The sequence below is a fragment of the Scyliorhinus torazame genome, chromosome 4 (genome assembly GCF_047496885.1).
Source record: "Scyliorhinus torazame isolate Kashiwa2021f chromosome 4, sScyTor2.1, whole genome shotgun sequence".
Classification (NCBI taxonomy): Eukaryota; Metazoa; Chordata; class Chondrichthyes; order Carcharhiniformes; family Scyliorhinidae; genus Scyliorhinus; species Scyliorhinus torazame.
The window spans coordinates 9959812-9982185 of NC_092710.1; the positions used below are offsets into that span (position 1 = coordinate 9959812).

The 22374-nt window shown below is 55.2% G+C and overlaps 1 protein-coding gene across 1 annotated transcript in view; it reads left to right on the forward strand.

The window, feature by feature from the left end:
- Window positions 1-22374, forward strand: part of LOC140410115 (apelin receptor B-like) — a 64344-nt gene that overhangs the window by 952 nt on the left and 41018 nt on the right. Inside the window, exon 1 of the mRNA XM_072498056.1 lies at window positions 1-300. This exon is cut by the window's left edge and continues 952 nt beyond it. Coding sequence (XP_072354157.1) covers window positions 1-287 — 287 coding nt within the window. The 3' untranslated portion in view covers window positions 288-300. The remainder of the gene's footprint in view (window positions 301-22374) is intronic.

Sequence of the window (22374 nt, forward strand, 5' to 3'; positions counted from 1 at the left end):
AGACCCTGGCCACCCTGGACGGCCTGGGCCTCCTCCGCCTGCCCTGCCCGCTCCACGCCCTGGCCTACATCTCCCACCCCTACACCACCTGCCTGGCCTACGTCAACAGCTGCCTCAACCCGCTGCTCTACGCCTGGTTGGACCCCGACTTCCGCCAACGCTGCCGACGCGCCCTGAGCTGCCGACACCCCCCCGGTGGCCGGGGAGGGGGGGCGCCCTCGCCTGAGCCCTCCGCCACCCCCAGCAGCAGCAACACCCGGTGCGAGGCGCAGTCCTTCAAGGCCTGACCCGAGGAACCAGGTGAGGGAGAGAAATTGAGGGAGGGGTTTGTGTTGTTCTTTGTGATCCTTAATTCAGGATGGTTGGTGTCGTTTCCCCAAAGGCCACATAAAGCTTTCAATCGAACAAAGCCATAAATTTACTAACACGACTAATTTGGATTCTACACGTACCCCTAAAGAATACACAGTTGATAATAAACATATAACCTACACTCATCTCCTACTAATCTCTACACTGTAACACTATGATCTGCTCTCACTCACACTATCTTTCCTGCCGTCTGCTCTCTCGCTTCCTCCTCAACCTCTCCCCACAAGGCTTAGTATCAATGTCTTATCTACTTGTACATCTCGCTCCCGCTAGTGGTTGATTTAGACATTTCATTAACCGTTGCAGTTCTTTACATTTCTGATAATGTCACAGGGTTGATGGGAGGGATCAACTGTGAGTTAGGCCTCAGTTTGAGAGTTAGGCCTCAGTTTGAGAGTTAGGCCTCAGTTTGAGAGTAGGCCTCAGTTTGAGAGTTAGGCCTCAGTTTGAGAGTTAGGCCTCAGTTTGAGAGTTAGGCCTCAGTTTGAGATTTAGGCCTCGGTTTGAGAGTAGGCCTCAGTTTGAGAGTTAGGCCTCAGTTTGAGAGTTAGGCCTCAGTTTGAGAGTTAGGCCTCAGTTTGAGAGTTAGGCCTCAGTTTGAGAGCAGGTCTTATCTGGTAGATTCCGGGGACGAAGCGGGAAGGGGATTGTCTTACCAGGAAAGGTTTTACCAGCCTGGGGCCTGCACTGATTGGAGTTCAGAAGAATAAGAGTTGATCTTCACTGAGTCCCCTGAGAGGGGGGAGGGTGCTGTTTGACAGAGGATGTTCTCCCCGTCTCCGTTCCAGAAGGGGCAGGAAGTTTAGAGTGGATGTGAGGAAGAACCTTTCCCCCAAGAGGGTAGTGGGAGTCTGCCTGAAAGGATGGTGGAGACAGAGACCCACTGGGTGCTGGGAAATGGGATTAACAGTTAGGTGGTTGATTTTGACTGTCGCAGACTCGATGGGTCTTTTCTGCGATGTATGACACGATAACTCATCACGAGCCCCAGGTGTTAGCCTCCATGGATCCCTCGGAGTGGTCAATGAAGGTTTGTCCATGGAACTCATGGGAGTTAAGATGGGAATACAGTACAGGAGCCAGGAGGTGATGCTGGAGTTACACAAGATACTAGAGGTGAATAGTGTCGATGTGGAACTCGCTCCCACAGGGAGTGACGGAGGTGAATAGTGTCGATGTGGGACTCGCTCCCACAGGGAGAGACGGAGGTGAATAGTGTCGATGTGGGACTCGCTCCCACAGGGAGTGACGGAGGTGAATAGTGTCGATGTGGAACTCGCTCCCACAGGGAGTGACGGAGGTGAATAGTGTCGATGTGGAACTCGCTCCCACAGGGAGTGATCGAGGTGAATAGTGTCGATGTGGAACTCCCTCCCACAGGGAGTGATCGAGGTGAACAGTGTCGGTGTGGAACTCGCTCCCACAAGGAGTGATGGAGGTGAACAGTGTCGATGTGGAACTCGCTCCCACAGGGAGTGATCGAGGTGAATAGTGTCGATGTGGAACTCGCTCCCACAGGGAGTGACGGAGGTGAAAAGTGTCGATGTGGAACTCGCTCCCACAGGGAGTGACGGAGGTGAATAGTGTCGGTGTGGAACTCGCTCCCACAGGGAGTGACGGAGGTGAATAGTGTCGATGTGGAACTCGCTCCCACAGGGAGTGACGGAGGTGAATAGTGTCGGTGTGGAACTCACTCCCACAGGGAGTGATCGAGGTGAATAGTGTCGGTGTGGGACTCGCTCCCACAGGGAGTGACGGAGGTGAATAGTGTCGGTGTGGAACTCGCTCCCACAATGAGTGACGGAGGAGAATAGTGTCGATGTGGAACTCGCTCCCACAGGGAGTGACGGAGGTGAATAGTGTCGGTGTGGAACTCACGGAGTGATCGAGGTGAATAGTGTCGGTGTGGGACTCGCTCCCACAGGGAGTGACGGAGGTGAATAGTGTCGGTGTGGGACTCGCTCCCACAGGGAGTGACGGAGGTGAATAGTGTTGATGTGGGACTCGCTCCCACAGGGAGTGACGGAGGTGAATAGTGTCGATGTGGAACTCGCTCCCACAGGGAGTGACGGAGGTGAATAGTGTCGATGTGGAACTCGCTCCCACAGGGAGTGATCGAGGTGAATAGTGTCGGTGTGGAACTCGCTCCCACAGGGAGTGACGGAGGTGAATAGTGTCGGTGTGGAACTCCCTCCCACAGGGAGTGACGGAGGTGAATAGTGTCGATGTGGAACTCGCTCCCACAGGGAGTGATCGAGGTAAATAGTGTCGATGTGGAACTCGCTCCCACAGGGAGTGATCGAGGTGAATAGTGTCGGTGTGGAACTCGCTCCCACAGAGAGTGACGGAGGTGAATAGTGTCGATGTGGAACTCACTCCCACAGGGAGTGATCGAGGTGAATAGTGTCGATGTGGAACTCGCTCCCACAGGGAGTGACGGAGGTGAATAGTGTCGATGTGGAACTCTCTCCCACAGGGAGTGACGGAGGTGAATAGTGTAGATGTGGAACTCGCTCCCACAGGGAGTGACGGAGGTAAATAGTGTCGGTGTGGAACTCGCTCCCACAGGGAGTGATCGGGGTGAATAGTGTCGGAGTGGAACTCGCTCCCACAGGGAGTGATCGAGGTGAATAGTGTCGATGTGGAACTCGCTCCCACAGGGAGTGATCAAGGTGAATAGTGTCGATGTGGAACTCGCTCCCACAGGGAGTGACGGAGGTGAATAGTGTCGATGTGGAACTCGCTCCCACAGGGAGTGACGGAGGTGAATAGTGTCGGTGTGGAACTCGCTCCCACAGGGAGTGATCGAGGTGAATAGTGTCGATGTGGAACTCGCTCCCACAGGGAGTGATCGAGGTGAATAGTGTCGGTGTGGAACTCGCTCCCACAGGGAGTGACGGAGGTGAATAGTGTCGATGTGGAACTCGCTCCCACAGGGAGTGATCGAGGTGAATAGTGTCGGTGTGGAACTCGCTCCCACAGGGAGTGACGGAGGTGAATAGTGTCGATGTGGAACTCTCTCCCACAGGGAGTGACGGAGGTGAATAGTGTAGATGTGGAACTCGCTCCCACAGGGAGTGACGGAGGTGAATAGTGTCGATGTGGAACTCACTCCCACAGGGAGTTACGGAGGTGAATAGTGTCGATGTGGAACTCGCTCCCACAGGGAGTGACGGAGGTGAATAGTGCCGATGTGGAACTCGCTCCCACAGGGAGTGATCGAGGTGAATAGTGTCGGTGTGGAACTCGCTCCCACAGGGAGTGACGGAGGTGAATAGTGTCGGTGTGGAACTCCCTCCCACAGGGAGTGACGGAGGTGAATAGTGTCGATGTGGAACTCGCTCCCACAGGGAGTGATCGAGGTAAATAGTGTCGATGTGGAACTCGCTCCCACAGGGAGTGATCGAGGTGAATAGTGTCGGTGTGGAACTCGCTCCCACAGGGAGTGACGGAGGTGAATAGTGTCGATGTGGAACTCGCTCCCACAGGGAGTGATCGAGGTGAATAGTGTCGGTGTGGAACTCGCTCCCACAGGGAGTGACGGAGGTGAATAGTGTCGATGTGGAACTCTCTCCCACAGGGAGTGACGGAGGTGAATAGTGTAGATGTGGAACTCGCTCCCACAGGGAGTGACGGAGGTGAATAGTGTCGGTGTGGAACTCGCTCCCACAGGGAGTGATCGGGGTGAATAGTGTCGGAGTGGAACTCGCTCCCACAGGGAGTGATCGAGGTGAATAGTGTCGATGTGGAACTTGCTCCCACAGGGAGTGATCAAGGTGAATAGTGTCGATGTGGAACTCGCTCCCACAGGGAGTGACGGAGGTGAATAGTGTCGATGTGGAACTCGCTCCCACAGGGAGTGACGGAGGTGAATAGTGTCGATGTGGAATTCACTCCCACAGGGAGTGACGGAGGTGAATAGTGTCGATGTGGAACTCGCTCCTACAGGGAGTGACGGAGGTGAATAGTGTCGATGTGGAACTCTCTCCCACAGGGAGTGACGGAGGTGAATAGTGTCGTAGTGGAACTCGCTCCCACAGGGAGTGACGGAGGTGAATAGTGTCGGTGTGGAACTCGCTCCCACAGGGAGTGATCGAGGTGAATAGTGTCGATGTGGAACTCGCTCCCACAGGGAGTGATCGAGGTGAATAGTGTCGGTGTGGAACTCGCTCCCACAGGGAGTGACGGAGGTGAATAGTGTCGATGTGGAACTCGCTCCCACAGGGAGTGATCGAGGTGAATAGTGTCGGTGTGGAACTCGCTCCCACAGGGAGTGACGGAGGTGAATAGTGTCGATGTGGAACTCTCTCCCACAGGGAGTGACGGAGGTGAATAGTGTAGATGTGGAACTCGCTCCCACAGGGAGTGACGGAGGTGAATAGTGTCGATGTGGAACTCACTCCCACAGGGAGTTACGGAGGTGAATAGTGTCGATGTGGAACTCGCTCCCACAGGGAGTGACGGAGGTGAATAGTGTCGATGTGGAACTCGCTCCCACAGGGAGTGACGGAGGTGAATAGTGTCGGTGTGGAACTCGCTCCCACAGGGAGTGATGGAGGTGAATAGTGTCGATGTGGAACTCGCTCCCACAGGGAGTGACGGAGGTGAATAGTGTTGATGTGGAACTCGCTCCCACAGGGAGTGACGGAGTTGAATAGTGTCGGTGTGGGACTCGCTCCTACAGGGAGTCACGGAGGTGAATAGTGTCGATCTGGAACTCGCTCCCACAGGGAGTGATCGAGGTGAATAGTGTTGGTGTGGAACTCACTCCCACAGGTAGTGATCGAGGTGAATAGTGTCGATGTGGAACTCGCTACCACAGGGAGTGACGGAGGTGAATAGTGTCGGTGTGGAACTCGCTCCCACAGGGAGTGACGGAGGTGAATAGTGTCGATGTGGAACTCGCTCCCACAGGGAGTGATCGAGGTGAATAGTGTCCGTGTGGAATTCGCTCCCACAGGGAGTGACGGAGGTGAATAGTGTCGATGTGGGACACGCTCTCACAGGGAGTGACGGAGGTGAATAGTGTCGGTGTGGAACTCGCTCCCACAGGGAGTGACGGTGGTGAATAGTGGTGGTGTGGAACTCGCTCTCACAGGGAGTGGTCGAGGTGAATAGTGTCGATGTGGGACTCGCTCCCACAGGGAGTGACGGAGGTGAATAGTGTCGATGTGGAACTCGCTCCCACAGGGAGTGACGGTGGTGAATAGTGTTGGTGTGGAACTCGCTCCCACAGGGAGTGATCGAGGTGAATAGTGTCGGTGTGGGACACGCTCTCACAGTGAGTGACTGAGGTGAATAGTGTCGGTGTGGAACTCGCTCCCACAGGGAGTGACGGAGGTGAATAGTGCCGGTGTGGAACTCGCTCCTACAGGGAGTGGTTGAGGTGAATATTGTCGATGTGGAAGTCACTCCCACAGGGAGTGACGGAGGTGAATAGAGTCGGTGTGGAACTCGATCCCACAGGGAGTGACGGAGGTGAATAGTGTCGGTGTGGAACCCGCTCCCACAGTGAGTGACGGAGGTGAATAGTGTCGATGTGGAACTCGCTCCCACAGGGAGTGACGGAGGTGAATAGTGTCGATGTGGAACTCGCTCCCAGAGGGAGTGATGGAGGTGAATAGTGTCGATGTGGAACTCGCTCCCACAGGGAGTGACGGAGGTGAATAGTGTCGATGTGGAACTCGCTCCCACAGGGAGTGACGGAGGTGAATAGTGTCGGTGTGGGACTCGCTCCCACAGGGAGTGACGGAGGTGAATAGTGTCGATGTGGAACTCGCTCCCACAGGGAGTGACGGAGGTGAATAGTGTTGATGTGGAACTCGCTCCCACAGGGAGTGATCGAGGTGAATAGTGTCGGTGTGGAACTCGCTCCCACAGGGAGTGACGGAGGTGAATAGTGTCGGTGTGGAACTCCCTCCCACAGGGAGTGACGGAGGTGAATAGTGTCGATGTGGAACTCGCTCCCACAGGGAGTGATCGAGGTAAATAGTGTCGATGTGGAACTCGCTCCCACAGGGAGTGATCGAGGTGAATAGTGTCGGTGTGGAACTTGCTCCCACAGGGAGTGACGGAGGTGAATAGTGTCGATGTGGAACTCGCTCCCACAGGGAGTGATCGAGGTGAATAGTGTCGGTGTGGAACTCGCTCCCACAGGGAGTGACGGAGGTGAATAGTGTCGATGTGGAACTCTCTCCCACAGGGAGTGACGGAGGTGAATAGTGTAGATGTGGAACTCGCTCCCACAGGGAGTGACGGAGGTAAATAGTGTCGGTGTGGAACTTGCTCCCACAGGGAGTGATCGGGGTGAATAGTGTCGGAGTGGAACTCGCTCCCACAGGGAGTGATCGAGGTGAATAGTGTCGATGTGGAACTCGCTCCCACAGGGAGTGATCAAGGTGAATAGTGTCGATGTGGAACTCGCTCCCACAGGGAGTGACGGAGGTGAATAGTGTCGATGTGGAACTCACTCCCACAGGGAGTGACGGAGGTGAATAGTGTCGATGTGGAACTCGCTCCCACAGGGAGTGACGGAGGTGAATAGTGTCGATGTGGAACTCGCTCCCACAGGGAGTGATCGAGGTGAATAGTGTCGATGTGGAACTCGCTCCTACAGGGAGTGACGGAGGTGAATAATGTTGATGTGGGACTCGCTCCCACAGGGAGTGACGGAGGTGAATAGTGTCGATGTGGAACTCGCTCCCACAGGGAGTGACAGAGGTGAATAGTGTCGATGTGGAACTCGCTCCCACAGGGAGTGATCGAGGTGAATAGTGTCGGTGTGGAACTCGCTCCCACAGGGAGTGACGGAGGTGAATAGTGTCGGTGTGGAACTCCCTCCCACAGGGAGTGACGGAGGTGAATAGTGTCGATGTGGAACTCGCTCCCACAGGGAGTGATCGAGGTAAATAGTGTCGATGTGGAACTCGCTCCCACAGGGAGTGATCGAGGTGAATAGTGTCGGTGTGGAACTCGCTCCCACAGGGAGTGACGGAGGTGAATAGTGTCGATGTGGAACTCGCTCCCACAGGGAGTGATCGAGGTGAATAGTGTCGGTGTGGAACTCGCTCCCACAGGGAGTGACGGAGGTGAATAGTGTCGATGTGGAACTCTCTCCCACAGGGAGTGACGGAGGTGAATAGTGTAGATGTGGAACTCGCTCCCACAGGGAGTGACGGAGGTGAATAGTGTCGGTGTGGAACTCGCTCCCACAGGGAGTGATCGGGGTGAATAGTGTCGGAGTGGAACTCGCTCCCACAGGGAGTGATCGAGGTGAATAGTGTCGATGTGGAACTCGCTCCCACAGGGAGTGATCAAGGTGAATAGTGTCGATGTGGAACTCGCTCCCACAGGGAGTGACGGAGGTGAATAGTGTCGATGTGGAACTCGCTCCCACAGGGAGTGACGGAGGTGAATAGTGTCGATGTGGAACTCACTCCCACAGGGAGTGACGGAGGTGAATAGTGTCGATGTGGAACTCGCTCCCACAGGGAGTGTCGGAGGTGAATAGTGTCGATGTGGAACTCGCTCCCACAGGGAGTGATCGAGGTGAATAGTGTCGATGTGGAACTCGCTCCTACAGGGAGTGACGGAGGTGAATAGTGTCGATGTGGAACTCTCTCCCACAGGGAGTGACGGAGGTGAATAGTGTCGTAGTGGAACTCGCTCCCACAGGGAGTGACGGAGGTGAATAGTGTCGGTGTGGAACTCGCTCCCACAGGGAGTGATCGAGGTGAATAGTGTCGATGTGGAACTCGCTCCCACAGGGAGTGATCGAGGTGAATAGTGTCGGTGTGGAACTCGCTCCCACAGGGAGTGACGGAGGTGAATAGTGTCGATGTGGAACTCGCTCCCACAGGGAGTGATCGAGGTGAATAGTGTCGGTGTGGAACTCGCTCCCACAGGGAGTGACGGAGGTGAATAGTGTCGATGTGGAACTCTCTCCCACAGGGAGTGACGGAGGTGAATAGTGTAGATGTGGAACTCGCTCCCACAGGGAGTGACGTAGGTGAATAGTGTCGATGTGGAACTCACTCCCACAGGGAGTTACGGAGGTGAATAGTGTCGATGTGGAACTCGCTCCCACAGGGAGTGACGGAGGTGAATAGTGTTGATGTGGAACTCGCTCCCACAGGGAGTGATCGAGGTGAATAGTGTCGATGTGGAACTCGCTCCCACAGGGAGTGACGGAGGTGAATAGTGTGGGTGTGGAACTCGCTCCCACAGGGAGTGACGGAGGTGAATAGTGTCGGTGTGGAACTCGCTCCCACAGGGAGTGACGGAGGTGAATAGTTTTGATGTGGTACTCGCTCCCACAGGGAGTGACGGAGGTGAATAGTGTCGGTGTGGAACTCGCTCCCACAGGGAGTGATCGAGGTGAATAGTGTCGATGTGGAACTCGCTCCCACAGGGAGTGACGGAGGTGAATAGTGTCGGTGTGGAACTCGCTCCCACAGGGAGTGACGGAGGTGAATAGTGTCGATGTGGAACTCGCTCCCACAGGGAGTGATCGAGGTGAATAGTGTCGATGTGGAACTCGCTCCCACAGGGTGTGATCGAGGTGAATAGTGTCGATGTGGAACTCGCTCCCACAGGGAGTGACGGAGGTGAATAGTGTCGATGTGGAACTCGCTCCCACAGGGAGTGACGGAGGTGAATAGTGTCGTTGTGGAACTCGCTCCCACAGGGACTGACGGAGGTGAATAGTGTCGATGTGGAACTCGCTTCTACGAGGAGTGATCGAGGTGAATAGTGTCGGTGTGGAACTCGCTCCCAGAGGGAGTGACGGAGGTGAATAGTGTCGATGTGGAACTCGCTCCCACAGGGAGTGACGGAGGTGAATAGTGTCGATGTGGAACTCCCTCCCACAGGGAGTGATCGAGGTGAATAGTGTCGGTGTGGAACTCACTACCACAGGGAGTGACGGAGGTGAATAGTGTCGATGTGGAACTCGCTCCCACAGGGAGTGATCGAGGTGAATAGTGTCGATGTGGAACTCGCTCCCACAGGGAGTGACGGAGGTGAATAGTGTCGATGTGGAACTCGCTCCCACTGGGAGTGATCCAGGTGAATAGTGTCGATGTGGAACTCGCTCCCACAGGTAGTGACGGAGGTGAATAGTGTCGATGTGGAACTGTCTCCCACAGGGAGTGACGGAGGTGAATAGTGTAGATGTGGAACTCGCTCCCACAGGGAGTGACGGAGGTGAATAGTGTCGATGTGGAACTCACTCCCACAGGGAGTTACGGAGGTGAATAGTGTCTATGTGGAACTCGCTCCCACAGGGAGTGACGGAGGTGAATAGTGTCGATGTGGAACTCGCTCCCACAGGGAGTGACGGAGGTGAATAGTGTTGATGTGGAACTCGCTCCCACAGGGAGTGATCGAGGTGAATAGTGTCGATGTGGAACTCGCTCCCACAGGGAGTGACGGAGGTGAATAGTGTGGGTGTGGAACTCGCTCCCACAGGGAGTGACGGAGGTGAATAGTGTCGGTGTGGAACTCGCTCCCACAGGGAGTGACGGAGGTGAATAGTTTTGATGTGGTACTCGCTCCCACAGGGAGTGACGGAGGTGAATAGTGTCGGTGTGGAACTCGCTCCCACAGGGAGTGATCGAGGTGAATAGTGTCGATGTGGAACTCGCTCCCACAGGGAGTGACGGAGGTGAATAGTGTCGGTGTGGAACTCGCTCCCACAGGGAGTGATGGAGGTGAATAGTGTCGATGTGGAACTTGCTCCCACAGGGAGTGATCGAGGTGAATAGTGTCGATGTGGAACTCGCTCCCACAGGGTGTGATCGAGGTGAATAGTGTCGATGTGGAACTCGCTCCCACAGGGAGTGACGGAGGTGAATAGTGTCGATGTGGAACTCGCTCCCACAGGGAGTGACGGAGGTGAATAGTGTAGTTGTGGAACTCGCTCCCACAGGGAGTGACGGAGGTGAATAGTGTCGATGTGGAACTCGCTTCTACGAGGAGTGATCGAGGTGAATAGTGTCGGTGTGGAACTCGCTCCCAGAGGGAGTGACGGAGGTTAATAGTGTCGATGTGGAACTCGCTCCCACAGGGGGTGACGGAGGTGAATAGTGTCGATGTGGAACTCGCTCCCACAGGGAGTGATCGAGGTGAATAGTGTCGGTGTGGAACTCACTACCACAGGGAGTGACGGAGGTGAATAGTGTCGATGTGGAACTCGCTCCCACAGGGAGTGATCGAGGTGAATAGTGTCGATGTGGAACTCGCTCCCACAGGGAGTGACGGAGGTGAATAGTGTCGATGTGGAACTCGCTCCCACTGGGAGTGATCCAGGTGAATAGTGTCGATGTGGAACTCGCTCCCACAGGTAGTGACGGAGGTGAATAGTGTCGATGTGGAACTCGCTCCCACAGGGTGTGACGGAGGTGAATAGTGTCGGTGTGGAACTCGCTCCCACAGGGAGTGATCGAGGTGAATAGTGTCGATGTGGAACTCGCTCCCACAGGGAGTGACGGAGGTGAATAGTGTCGGTGTGGAACTCGCTCCCACAGGGAGTGACGGAGTTGAATAGTGTCGATGTGGAACTCGCTCCCACAGGGAGTGATGGAGGTGAATAGTGTCGGTGTGGAACTCGCTCCCACAGGGAGTGATCGAGTTGAATAGTGTCGATTTGGAACTCGCTCCCACAGGGAGTGATGGAGGTGAATAGTGTCGGTGTGGAACTCGCTCCCACAGGGAGTGATCGAGTTGAATAGTGTCGATTTGGAACTCACTCCCACAGGGAGTGACAGAGGTGAATAGTGTCGGTGTGGAACTCGCTCCCACAGGGAGTGACGGAGTTGAATAGTGTCGATGTGGAACTCGCTCCCACAGGGAGTGATGGAGGTGAATAGTGTCGGTGTGGAACACGCTCCCACAGGGAGTGATCGAGTTGAATAGTGTCGATTTGGAACTCGCTCCCACAGGGAGTGATGGAGGTGAATAGTGTCGGTGTGGAACTCGCTCCCACAGGGAGTGATCGAGTTGAATAGTGTCGATTTGGAACTCACTCCCACAGGGAGTGACAGAGGTGAATAGTGTCGGTGTGGAACTCGCTCCCACAGGGAGTGACGGAGGTGAATAGTGTCGATGTGGAACTCGCTTCTACGAGGAGTGATCGAGGTGAATAGTGTCGGTGTGGAACTCACTACCACAGGGAGTGACGGAGGTGAATAGTGTCGATGTGGAACTCGCTCCCACAGGGAGTGATCAAGGTGAATAGTGTCGATGTGGAACTCGCTCCCACAGGGAGTGACGGAGGTGAATAGTGTCGATGTGGAACTCGCTCCCACAGGGAGTGATCAAGGTGAATAGTGTCGGTGTGGAACTCGCTCCCACAGGGAGTGATCGAGGTGCTTAGTGTCGGTGTGGAACTCGCTCCCACAGGGAGTGACGGAGGTGAATAGTGTCGGTGTGGAACTCGCTCCCACTGGGAGTGATCCAGGTGAATAGTGTCGATGTGGAACTCGCTCCCACAGGGAGTGACGGAGGTGAATAGTGTCGATGTGGAACTCGCTCCCACAGGGTGTGACGGAGGTGAATAGTGTCGGTGTGGAACTCGCTCCCACAGGGAGTGATCGAGGTGAATAGTGTCGATGTGGAACTCGCTCCCACAGGGACTGACGGAGGTGAATAGTGTCGGTGTGGAACTCGCTCCCACAGGGAGTGACGGAGTTGAATAGTGTCGATGTGGAACTCGCTCTCACAGGGAGTGGTCGAGGTGAATAGTGTCGATGTGGAACTCGCTACCACAGGGAGTTACGGAGGTGAATAGTGTCGATGTGGAACTCACTCCCACAGGGAGTGACGGACGTGAATAGTGTCGATGTGGAACTTGCACCCATAGGGAGTGACGGAGGTGAATAGTGTCGATGTGGAACTCGCTCCCACAGGGAGTGACGGAGGTGAATAGTGTGGGTGTGGAACTCGCTACCACAGGGAGTGACGGAGGTGAATAGTGTCGATGTGGAACTCGCTCCCACGGGGAGTGATCGAGGTGAATAGTGTCGATGTGGAACTCGCTCCCACAGGGAGTGACGGAGGTGAATAGTGTCGATGTGGAACTCGCTCCCACTGGGAGTGATCCAGGTGAATAGTGTCGATGTGGAACTCGCTCCCACAGGTAGTGACGGAGGTGAATAGTGTCGATGTGGAACTCGCTCCCACAGGGTGTGACGGAGGTGAATAGTGTCGGTGTGGAACTCGCTCCCACAGGGAGTGATCGAGGTGAATAGTGTCGATGTGGAACTCGCTCCCACAGGGAGTGACGGAGGTGAATAGTGTCGGTGTGGAACTCGCTCCCACAGGGAGTGACGGAGTTGAATAGTGTCGATGTGGAACTCGCTCCCACAGGGAGTGATGGAGGTGAATAGTGTCGGTGTGGTACTCGCTCCCACAGGGAGTGATCGAGTTGAATAGTGTCGATGTGGAACTCGCTCCCACAGGGAGTGATCGAGGTGAATAGTGTCGGTGTGGAACTCGCTCCCACAGGGAGTGATGGAGGTGAATAGTGTCGGTGTGGAACTCGCTCCCACAGGGAGTGATCGAGTTGAATAGTGTCGATTTGGAACTCACTCCCACAGGGAGTGACAGAGGTGAATAGTGTCGGTGTGGAACTCGCTCCCACAGGGAGTGACGGAGTTGAATAGTGTCGATGTGGAACTCGCTCCCACAGGGAGTGATGGAGGTGAATAGTGTCGGTGTGGAACTCGCTCCCACAGGGAGTGATCGAGTTGAATAGTGTCGATTTGGAACTCACTCCCACAGGGAGTGACAGAGGTGAATAGTGTCGGTGTGGAACTCGCTCCCACAGGGAGTGACGGAGGTGAATAGTGTCGATGTGGAACTCGCTTCTACGAGGAGTGATCGAGGTGAATAGTGTTGGTGTGGAACTCGCTCCCAGAGGGAGTGACGGAGGTGAATAGTGTCGACGTGGAACTCGCTCCCAAAGGGAGTGACGGAGGTGAATAGTGTCGGTGTGGAACTCGCTCCCACAGGGAGTGACGGAGATGAATAGTGTTGATGTGGAACTCGCTCCCACAGGGAGTGATCGAGGTGAATAGTGTCGGTGTGGAACTCGCTCCCACAGGGAGTGATCGAGGTGAATAGTGTCGATGTGGAACTCGCTCCCACAGGGAGTGACGGAGGTGAATAGTGTCGGTGTGGAACTCGCTCCCACAGGGAGTGATGGAGGTGAATAGTGTCGATGTGGAACTTGCTCCCACAGGGAGTGATCGAGGTGAATAGTGTCGATGTGGAACTCGCTCCCACAGGGTGTGATCGAGGTGAATAGTGTCGATGTGGAACTCGCTCCCACAGGGAGTGACGGAGGTGAATAGTGTCGATGTGGAACTCGCTCCCACAGGGAGTGACGGAGGTGAATAGTGTAGTTGTGGAACTCGCTCCCACAGGGAGTGACGGAGGTGAATAGTGTCGATGTGGAACTCGCTTCTACGAGGAGTGATCGAGGTGAATAGTGTCGGTGTGGAACTCGCTCCCAGAGGGAGTGACGGAGGTTAATAGTGTCGATGTGGAACTCGCTCCCACAGGGGGTGACGGAGGTGAATAGTGTCGATGTGGAACTCGCTCCCACAGGGAGTGATCGAGGTGAATAGTGTCGGTGTGGAACTCACTACCACAGGGAGTGACGGAGGTGAATAGTGTCGATGTGGAACTCGCTCCCACAGGGAGTGATCGAGGTGAATAGTGTCGATGTGGAACTCGCTCCCACAGGGAGTGACGGAGGTGAATAGTGTCGATGTGGAACTCGCTCCCACTGGGAGTGATCCAGGTGAATAGTGTCGATGTGGAACTCGCTCCCACAGGTAGTGACGGAGGTGAATAGTGTCGATGTGGAACTCGCTCCCACAGGGTGTGACGGAGGTGAATAGTGTCGGTGTGGAACTCGCTCCCACAGGGAGTGATCGAGGTGAATAGTGTCGATGTGGAACTCGCTCCCACAGGGAGTGACGGAGGTGAATAGTGTCGGTGTGGAACTCGCTCCCACAGGGAGTGACGGAGTTGAATAGTGTCGATGTGGAACTCGCTCCCACAGGGAGTGATGGAGGTGAATAGTGTCGGTGTGGAACTCGCTCCCACAGGGAGTGATCGAGTTGAATAGTGTCGATTTGGAACTCGCTCCCACAGGGAGTGATGGAGGTGAATAGTGTCGGTGTGGAACTCGCTCCCACAGGGAGTGATCGAGTTGAATAGTGTCGATTTGGAACTCACTCCCACAGGGAGTGACAGAGGTGAATAGTGTCGGTGTGGAACTCGCTCCCACAGGGAGTGACGGAGTTGAATAGTGTCGATGTGGAACTCGCTCCCACAGGGAGTGATGGAGGTGAATAGTGTCGGTGTGGAACTCGCTCCCACAGGGAGTGATCGAGTTGAATAGTGTCGATTTGGAACTCGCTCCCACAGGGAGTGATGGAGGTGAATAGTGTCGGTGTGGAACTCGCTCCCACAGGGAGTGATCGAGTTGAATAGTGTCGATTTGGAACTCACTCCCACAGGGAGTGACAGAGGTGAATAGTGTCGGTGTGGAACTCGCTCCCACAGGGAGTGACGGAGGTGAATAGTGTCGATGTGGAACTCGCTTCTACGAGGAGTGATCGAGGTGAATAGTGTCGGTGTGGAACTCACTACCACAGGGAGTGACGGAGGTGAATAGTGTCGATGTGGAACTCGCTCCCACAGGGAGTGATCAAGGTGAATAGTGTCGATGTGGAACTCGCTCCCACAGGGAGTGACGGAGGTGAATAGTGTCGATGTGGAACTCGCTCCCACAGGGAGTGATCAAGGTGAATAGTGTCGGTGTGGAACTCGCTCCCACAGGGAGTGATCGAGGTGCTTAGTGTCGGTGTGGAACTCGCTCCCACAGGGAGTGACGGAGGTGAATAGTGTCGGTGTGGAACTCGCTCCCACTGGGAGTGATCCAGGTGAATAGTGTCGATGTGGAACTCGCTCCCACAGGGAGTGACGGAGGTGAATAGTGTCGATGTGGAACTCGCTCCCACAGGGTGTGACGGAGGTGAATAGTGTCGGTGTGGAACTCGCTCCCACAGGGAGTGATCGAGGTGAATAGTGTCGATGTGGAACTCGCTCCCACAGGGACTGACGGAGGTGAATAGTGTCGGTGTGGAACTCGCTCCCACAGGGAGTGACGGAGTTGAATAGTGTCGATGTGGAACTCGCTCTCACAGGGAGTGGTCGAGGTGAATAGTGTCGATGTGGAACTCGCTACCACAGGGAGTTACGGAGGTGAATAGTGTCGATGTGGAACTCACTCCCACAGGGAGTGACGGACGTGAATAGTGTCGATGTGGAACTTGCACCCATAGGGAGTGACGGAGGTGAATAGTGTCGATGTGGAACTCGCTCCCACAGGGAGTGACGGAGGTGAATAGTGTGGGTGTGGAACTCGCTACCACAGGGAGTGACGGAGGTGAATAGTGTCGATGTGGAACTCGCTCCCACGGGGAGTGATCGAGGTGAATAGTGTCGATGTGGAACTCGCTCCCACAGGGAGTGACGGAGGTGAATAGTGTTGATGTGGAACTCGCTCCCACTGGGAGTGATCCAGGTGAATAGTGTCGATGTGGAACTCGCTCCCACAGGTAGTGACGGAGGTGAATAGTGTCGATGTGGAACTCGCTCCCACAGGGTGTGACGGAGGTGAATAGTGTCGGTGTGGAACTCGCTCCCACAGGGAGTGATCGAGGTGAATAGTGTCGATGTGGAACTCGCTCCCACAGGGAGTGACGGAGGTGAATAGTGTCGGTGTGGAACTCGCTCCCACAGGGAGTGACGGAGTTGAATAGTGTCGATGTGGAACTCGCTCCCACAGGGAGTGATGGAGGTGAATAGTGTCGGTGTGGTACTCGCTCCCACAGGGAGTGATCGAGTTGAATAGTGTCGATGTGGAACTCGCTCCCACAGGGAGTGATCGAGGTGAATAGTGTCGGTGTGGAACTCGCTCCCACAGGGAGTGATGGAGGTGAATAGTGTCGGTGTGGAACTCGCTCCCACAGGGAGTGATCGAGTTGAATAGTGTCGATTTGGAACTCACTCCCACAGGGAGTGACAGAGGTGAATAGTGTCGGTGTGGAACTCGCTCCCACAGGGAGTGACGGAGTTGAATAGTGTCGATGTGGAACTCGCTCCCACAGGGAGTGATGGAGGTGAATAGTGTCGGTGTGGAACTCGCTCCCACAGGGAGTGATCGAGTTGAATAGTGTCGATTTGGAACTCACTCCCACAGGGAGTGACAGAGGTGAATAGTGTCGGTGTGGAACTCGCTCCCACAGGGAGTGACGGAGGTGAATAGTGTCGATGTGGAACTCGCTTCTACGAGGAGTGATCGAGGTGAATAGTGTTGGTGTGGAACTCGCTCCCAGAGGGAGTGACGGAGGTGAATAGTGTCGACGTGGAACTCGCTCCCAAAGGGAGTGACGGAGGTGAATAGTGTCGGTGTGGAACTCGCTCCCACAGGGAGTGACGGAGATGAATAGTGTTGATGTGGAACTCGCTCCCACAGGGAGTGATCGAGGTGAATAGTGTCGGTGTGGAACTCACTACCACAGGGAGTGACGGAGGTGAATAGTGTCGATGTGGAACTCGCTCCCACAGGGAGTGATCGAGGTGAATAGTGTCGATGTGGAACTCGCTCCCACAGGGAGTGACGGAGGTGAATAGTGCCGATGTGGAACTCGCTCCCACTGGGAGTGATCCAGGTGAATAGTGTCGATGTGGAACTCGCTCCCACAGGGAGTGACGGAGGTGAATAGTGTCGATGTGGAACTCGCTCCCACAGGGTGTGACGGAGGTGAATAGTGTCGGTGTGGAACTCGCTCCCACAGGGAGTGATCGAGGTGAATAGTGTCGATGTGGAACTCGCTCCCACAGGGAGTGACGGAGGTGAATAGTTTTGATGTGGTACTCGCTCCCACAGGGAGTGACGGAGGTGAATAGTGTCGGTGTGGAACTCGCTCCCACAGGGAGTGACGGAGGTGAATAGTGTCGATGTGGAACTCACTCCCACAGGGAGTGACGGAGGTGAATAGTGTCGATGTGGAACTCGCTCCCACAGGGAGTGATCGAGGTTAATAGTGTCGATGTGGAACTCGCTCCCACGGGGAGTGACGGAGGTGAATAGTGTCGGTGTGGAACTCGCTCCCACAGGGAGTGACGCAGGTGAATAGTGTTGATGTGGAACTCGCTCCCACAGGGAGTGACGGAGTTGAATAGTGTCGGTGTGGAACTCGCTCCCAAAGGGAGTGATCGAGGTGAACAGTGTCGATGGGGGACTCGCTCCTACAGGGAGTCACGGAGGTGAATAGTGTCGGTGTGGAACTCACTCCCACAGGTAGTGATCGAGGTGAATAGTGTCGATGTGGAACTCGCTCCCACAGGGAGTCACGGAGGTGAATAGTGTCAATGTGGAACTCGCTCCCACAGGGAGTGACGGAGGTGAATAGTGGCGATGTGGAACTCACTCCCACAGGGAGTGATCGAGGTGAATAGTGTCGATGTGGAACTCGCTCCCACAGGGAGTGATGGAGGTGAATAGTGTCGATGTGGAAATCGCTCCCACAGGGAGTGATGGAGGTGAATAGTGTCGGTGTGGAACTCGCTCCCACAGGGAGTGACGGAGGTGAATAGTGTCGGTGTGGAACTCACTCCCACAGGTAGTGATCGAGGTGAATAGTGTCGATGTGGAACTCGCTCCCACAGGGAGTCACGGAGGTGAATAGTGTCAATGTGGAACTCGCTCCCACAGGGAGTGACGGAGGTGAATAGTGCGATGTGGAACTCGCTCCCACAGGGAGTGATGGAGGTGAATAGTGTCGATGTGGAACTCGCTCCCACAGGGAGTGATCGAGGTGAATAGTGTCGATGTGGAACTCGCTCCCACAGGGAGTCACGGAGGTGAATAGTGTCGATGTGGAACTCGCTCCCACAGGGAGTGATCGAGGTGAATAGTGTCGATGTGGAACTCGCTCCCACAGGGAGTGACGGAGGTGAATAGTGTCGATGTGGAACTCGCTCCCACAGGGTGTAACGGAGGTGAATAGTGTCGGTGTGGAACTCGCTCCCACAGGGAGTGATCGAGGTGAATAGTGTCGATGTGGAACTCGCTCCCACAGGGAGTGACGGAGGTGAATAGTGTCGGTGTGGAACTCGCTCCCACGGGGAGTGACGGAGGTGAATAGTGTCGATTTGGAACTCACTCCCACAGGGAGTGATGGAGGTGAATAGTGTCGATGTGGAACTCGCTCCCACAGGGATTGACGGAGGTGAATAGTGTCGATGTGGAACTGGCTCCCACAGGGAGTGACGGAGGTGAATAGTGTTGATGTGGAACTCGCTCTCACAGGGAGTGGGCGAGGTGAATAGTGTCGATGTGGAACTCGGTACCACAGGGAGTTACGGAGGTGAATAGTGTCGATGTGGAACTCACTCCCACAGGGAGTGACGGACGTGAATAGTGTCGATGTGGAACTCGCTCCCATAGGGAGTGACGGAGGTGAATAGTGTCGATGTGGAACTCGCTCCCACAGGGAGTGATGGAGGTGAATAGTGTCGGTGTGGAACTCGCTCCCACAGGGAGTGACGGAGGTGAGTAGTGTCGATGTGGAACTCGCTCCCACAGGGAGTGACGGAGGTGAATAGTGTTGATGTGGAACTCGCTCCCACAGGGAGTGACGGAGGTGAATAGTGTCGATGTGGAACACGCTCCCACAGGGAGTGATCGATGTGAATAGTGTTGATGTGGAACTCGCTCCCACAGGGAGTGATGGAGGTGAATAGTGTCGATGTGGAACTCGCTCCCACAGGGAGTGACGGAGGTGAATAGTGTTGATGTGGAACTCGCTCCCACAGGGAGTGATCGAGGTGAATAGTGTCGATGTGGAACTCGCTCCCACAGGGAGTGACGGAGGTGAATAGTGTGGGTGTGGAACTCGCTACCACAGGGAGTGACGGAGGTGAATAGTGTCGGTGTGGAACTCGCTCCCACAGGGAGTGACGGAGGTGAATAGTTTTGATGTGGTACTCGCTCCCACAGGGAGTGACGGAGGTGAATAGTGTCGGTGTGGAACTCGCTCCCACAGGGAGTGACGGAGGTGAATAGTGTCGATGTGGAACTCGCTCCCACAGGGAGTGACGGAGGTGAATAGTGTCGGTGTGGAACTCGCTCCCACAGGATGTTACGGAGGTGAATAGTGTCGATGTGGAACTCCCTCCCACAGGGAGTGACGGAGGTGAATAGTGTCGATGTGGAACTCGCTCCCACAGGGAGTGATGGAGGTGAATAGTGTCGATGTGGAACTCGCTCCCACAGGGAGTGATCGATGTGAAAAGTGTTGATGTGGAACTCGCTCCCACAGGGAGTGATGGAGGTGAATAGTGTCGATGTGGAACTCGCTCCCACAGGGAGTGACGGAGGTGAATAGTGTTGATGTGGATCTCGCTCCCCAGGGAGTGATCGAGGTGAATAGTGTCGATGTGGAACTCGCTCCCACAGGGAGTGACGGAGGTGAATAGTGTGGGTGTGGAACTCGCTCCCACAGGGAGTGACGGAGGTGAATAGTGTCGGTGTGGAACTCGCTCCCACAGGGAGTGACGGAGGTGAATAGTTTTGATGTGGTACTCGCTCCCACAGGGAGTGACGGAGGTGAATAGTGTCGGTGTGGAACTCGCTCCCACAGGGAGTGATCGAGGTTAATAGTGTCGATGTGGAACTCGCTCCCACGGGGAGTGACGGAGGTGAATAGTGTCGGTGTGGAACTCGCTCCCACAGCGAGTGACGCAGGTGAATAGTGTTGATGTGGAACTCGCTCCCACAGGGAGTGACGGAGTTGAATAGTGTCGGTGTGGAACGCGCTCCCACAGGGAGTGATCGAGGTGAACAGTGTCGATGGGGGACTCGCTCCTACAGGGAGTCACGGAGGTGAATAGTGTCGGTGTGGAACTCACTCCCACAGGTAGTGATCGAGGTGAATAGTGTCGATGTGGAACTCGCTCCCACAGGGAGTCACGGAGGTGAATAGTGTCAATGTGGAACTCGCTCCCACAGGGAGTGACGGAGGTGAATAGTGGCGATGTGGAACTCACTCCCACAGGGAGTGATCGAGGTGAATAGTGTCGATGTGGAACTCGCTCCCACAGGGAGTGATGGAGGTGAATAGTGTCGATGTGGAACTCGCTCCCACAGGGAGTGATGGAGGTGAATAGTGTCGGTGTGGACCTCGCTCCCACAGGGAGTGACGGAGGTGAATAGTGTCGGTGTGGAACTCACTCCCACAGGTAGTGATCGAGGTGAATAGTGTCGATGTGGAACTCGCTCCCACAGGGAGTCACGGAGGTGAATAGTGTCAATGTGGAACTCGCTCCCACAGGGAGTGACGGAGGTGAATAGTGGCGATGTGGAACTCGCTCCCACAGGGAGTGATGGAGGTGAATAGTGTCGATGTGGAACTCGCTCCCACAGGGAGTGATCGAGGTGAATAGTGTCGGTGTGGAACTCGCTCCCACAGGATGTTACGGAGGTGAATAGTGTCGATGTGGAACTCCCTCCCACAGGGAGTGACGGAGGTGAATAGTGTCGATGTGGAACTCGCTCCCACAGGGAGTGATGGAGGTGAATAGTGTCGATGTGGAACTCGCTCCCACAGGGAGTGATGGAGGTGAATAGTGTCGATGTGGAACTCGCTCCCACAGGGAGTGATCGATGTGAAAAGTGTTGATGTGGAACTCGCTCCCACAGGGAGTGATGGAGGTGAATAGTGTCGATGTGGAACTCGCTCCCACAGGGAGTGACGGAGGTGAATAGTGTTGATGTGGATCTCGCTCCCCAGGGAGTGATCGAGGTGAATAGTGTCGATGTGGAACTCGCTCCCACAGGGAGTGACGGAGGTGAATAGTGTGGGTGTGGAACTCGCTCCCACAGGGAGTGACGGAGGTGAATAGTGTCGGTGTGGAACTCGCTCCCACAGGGAGTGACGGAGGTGAATAGTTTTGATGTGGTACTCGCTCCCACAGGGAGTGACGGAGGTGAATAGTGTCGGTGTGGAACTCGCTCCCACAGGGAGTGATCGAGGTTAATAGTGTCGATGTGGAACTCGCTCCCACGGGGAGTGACGGAGGTGAATAGTGTCGGTGTGGAACTCGCTCCCACAGCGAGTGACGCAGGTGAATAGTGTTGATGTGGAACTCGCTCCCACAGGGAGTGACGGAGTTGAATAGTGTCGGTGTGGAACTCGCTCCCACAGGGAGTGATCGAGGTGAACAGTGTCGATGGGGGACTCGCTCCTACAGGGAGTCACGGAGGTGAATAGTGTCGGTGTGGAACTCACTCCCACAGGTAGTGATCGAGGTGAATAGTGTCGATGTGGAACTCGCTCCCACAGGGAGTCACGGAGGTGAATAGTGTCAATGTGGAACTCGCTCCCACAGGGAGTGACGGAGGTGAATAGTGGCGATGTGGAACTCACTCCCACAGGGAGTGATCGAGGTGAATAGTGTCGATGTGGAACTCGCTCCCACAGGGAGTGATGGAGGTGAATAGTGTCGATGTGGAACTCGCTCCCACAGGGAGTGATGGAGGTGAATAGTGTCGGTGTGGACCTCGCTCCCACAGGGAGTGACGGAGGTGAATAGTGTCGGTGTGGAACTCACTCCCACAGGTAGTGATCGAGGTGAATAGTGTCGATGTGGAACTCGCTCCCACAGGGAGTCACGGAGGTGAATAGTGTCAATGTGGAACTCGCTCCCACAGGGAGTGACTGAGGTGAATAGTGGCGATGTGGAACTCGCTCCCACAGGGAGTGATGGAGGTGAATAGTGTCGATGTGGAACTCGCTCCCACAGGGAGTGATCGAGGTGAATAGTGTCGATGTGGAACTCGCTCCCACAGGGAGTCACGGAGGTGAATAGTGTCGATGTGGAACTCGCTCCCACAGGGAGTGATCGAGGTGAATAGTGTCG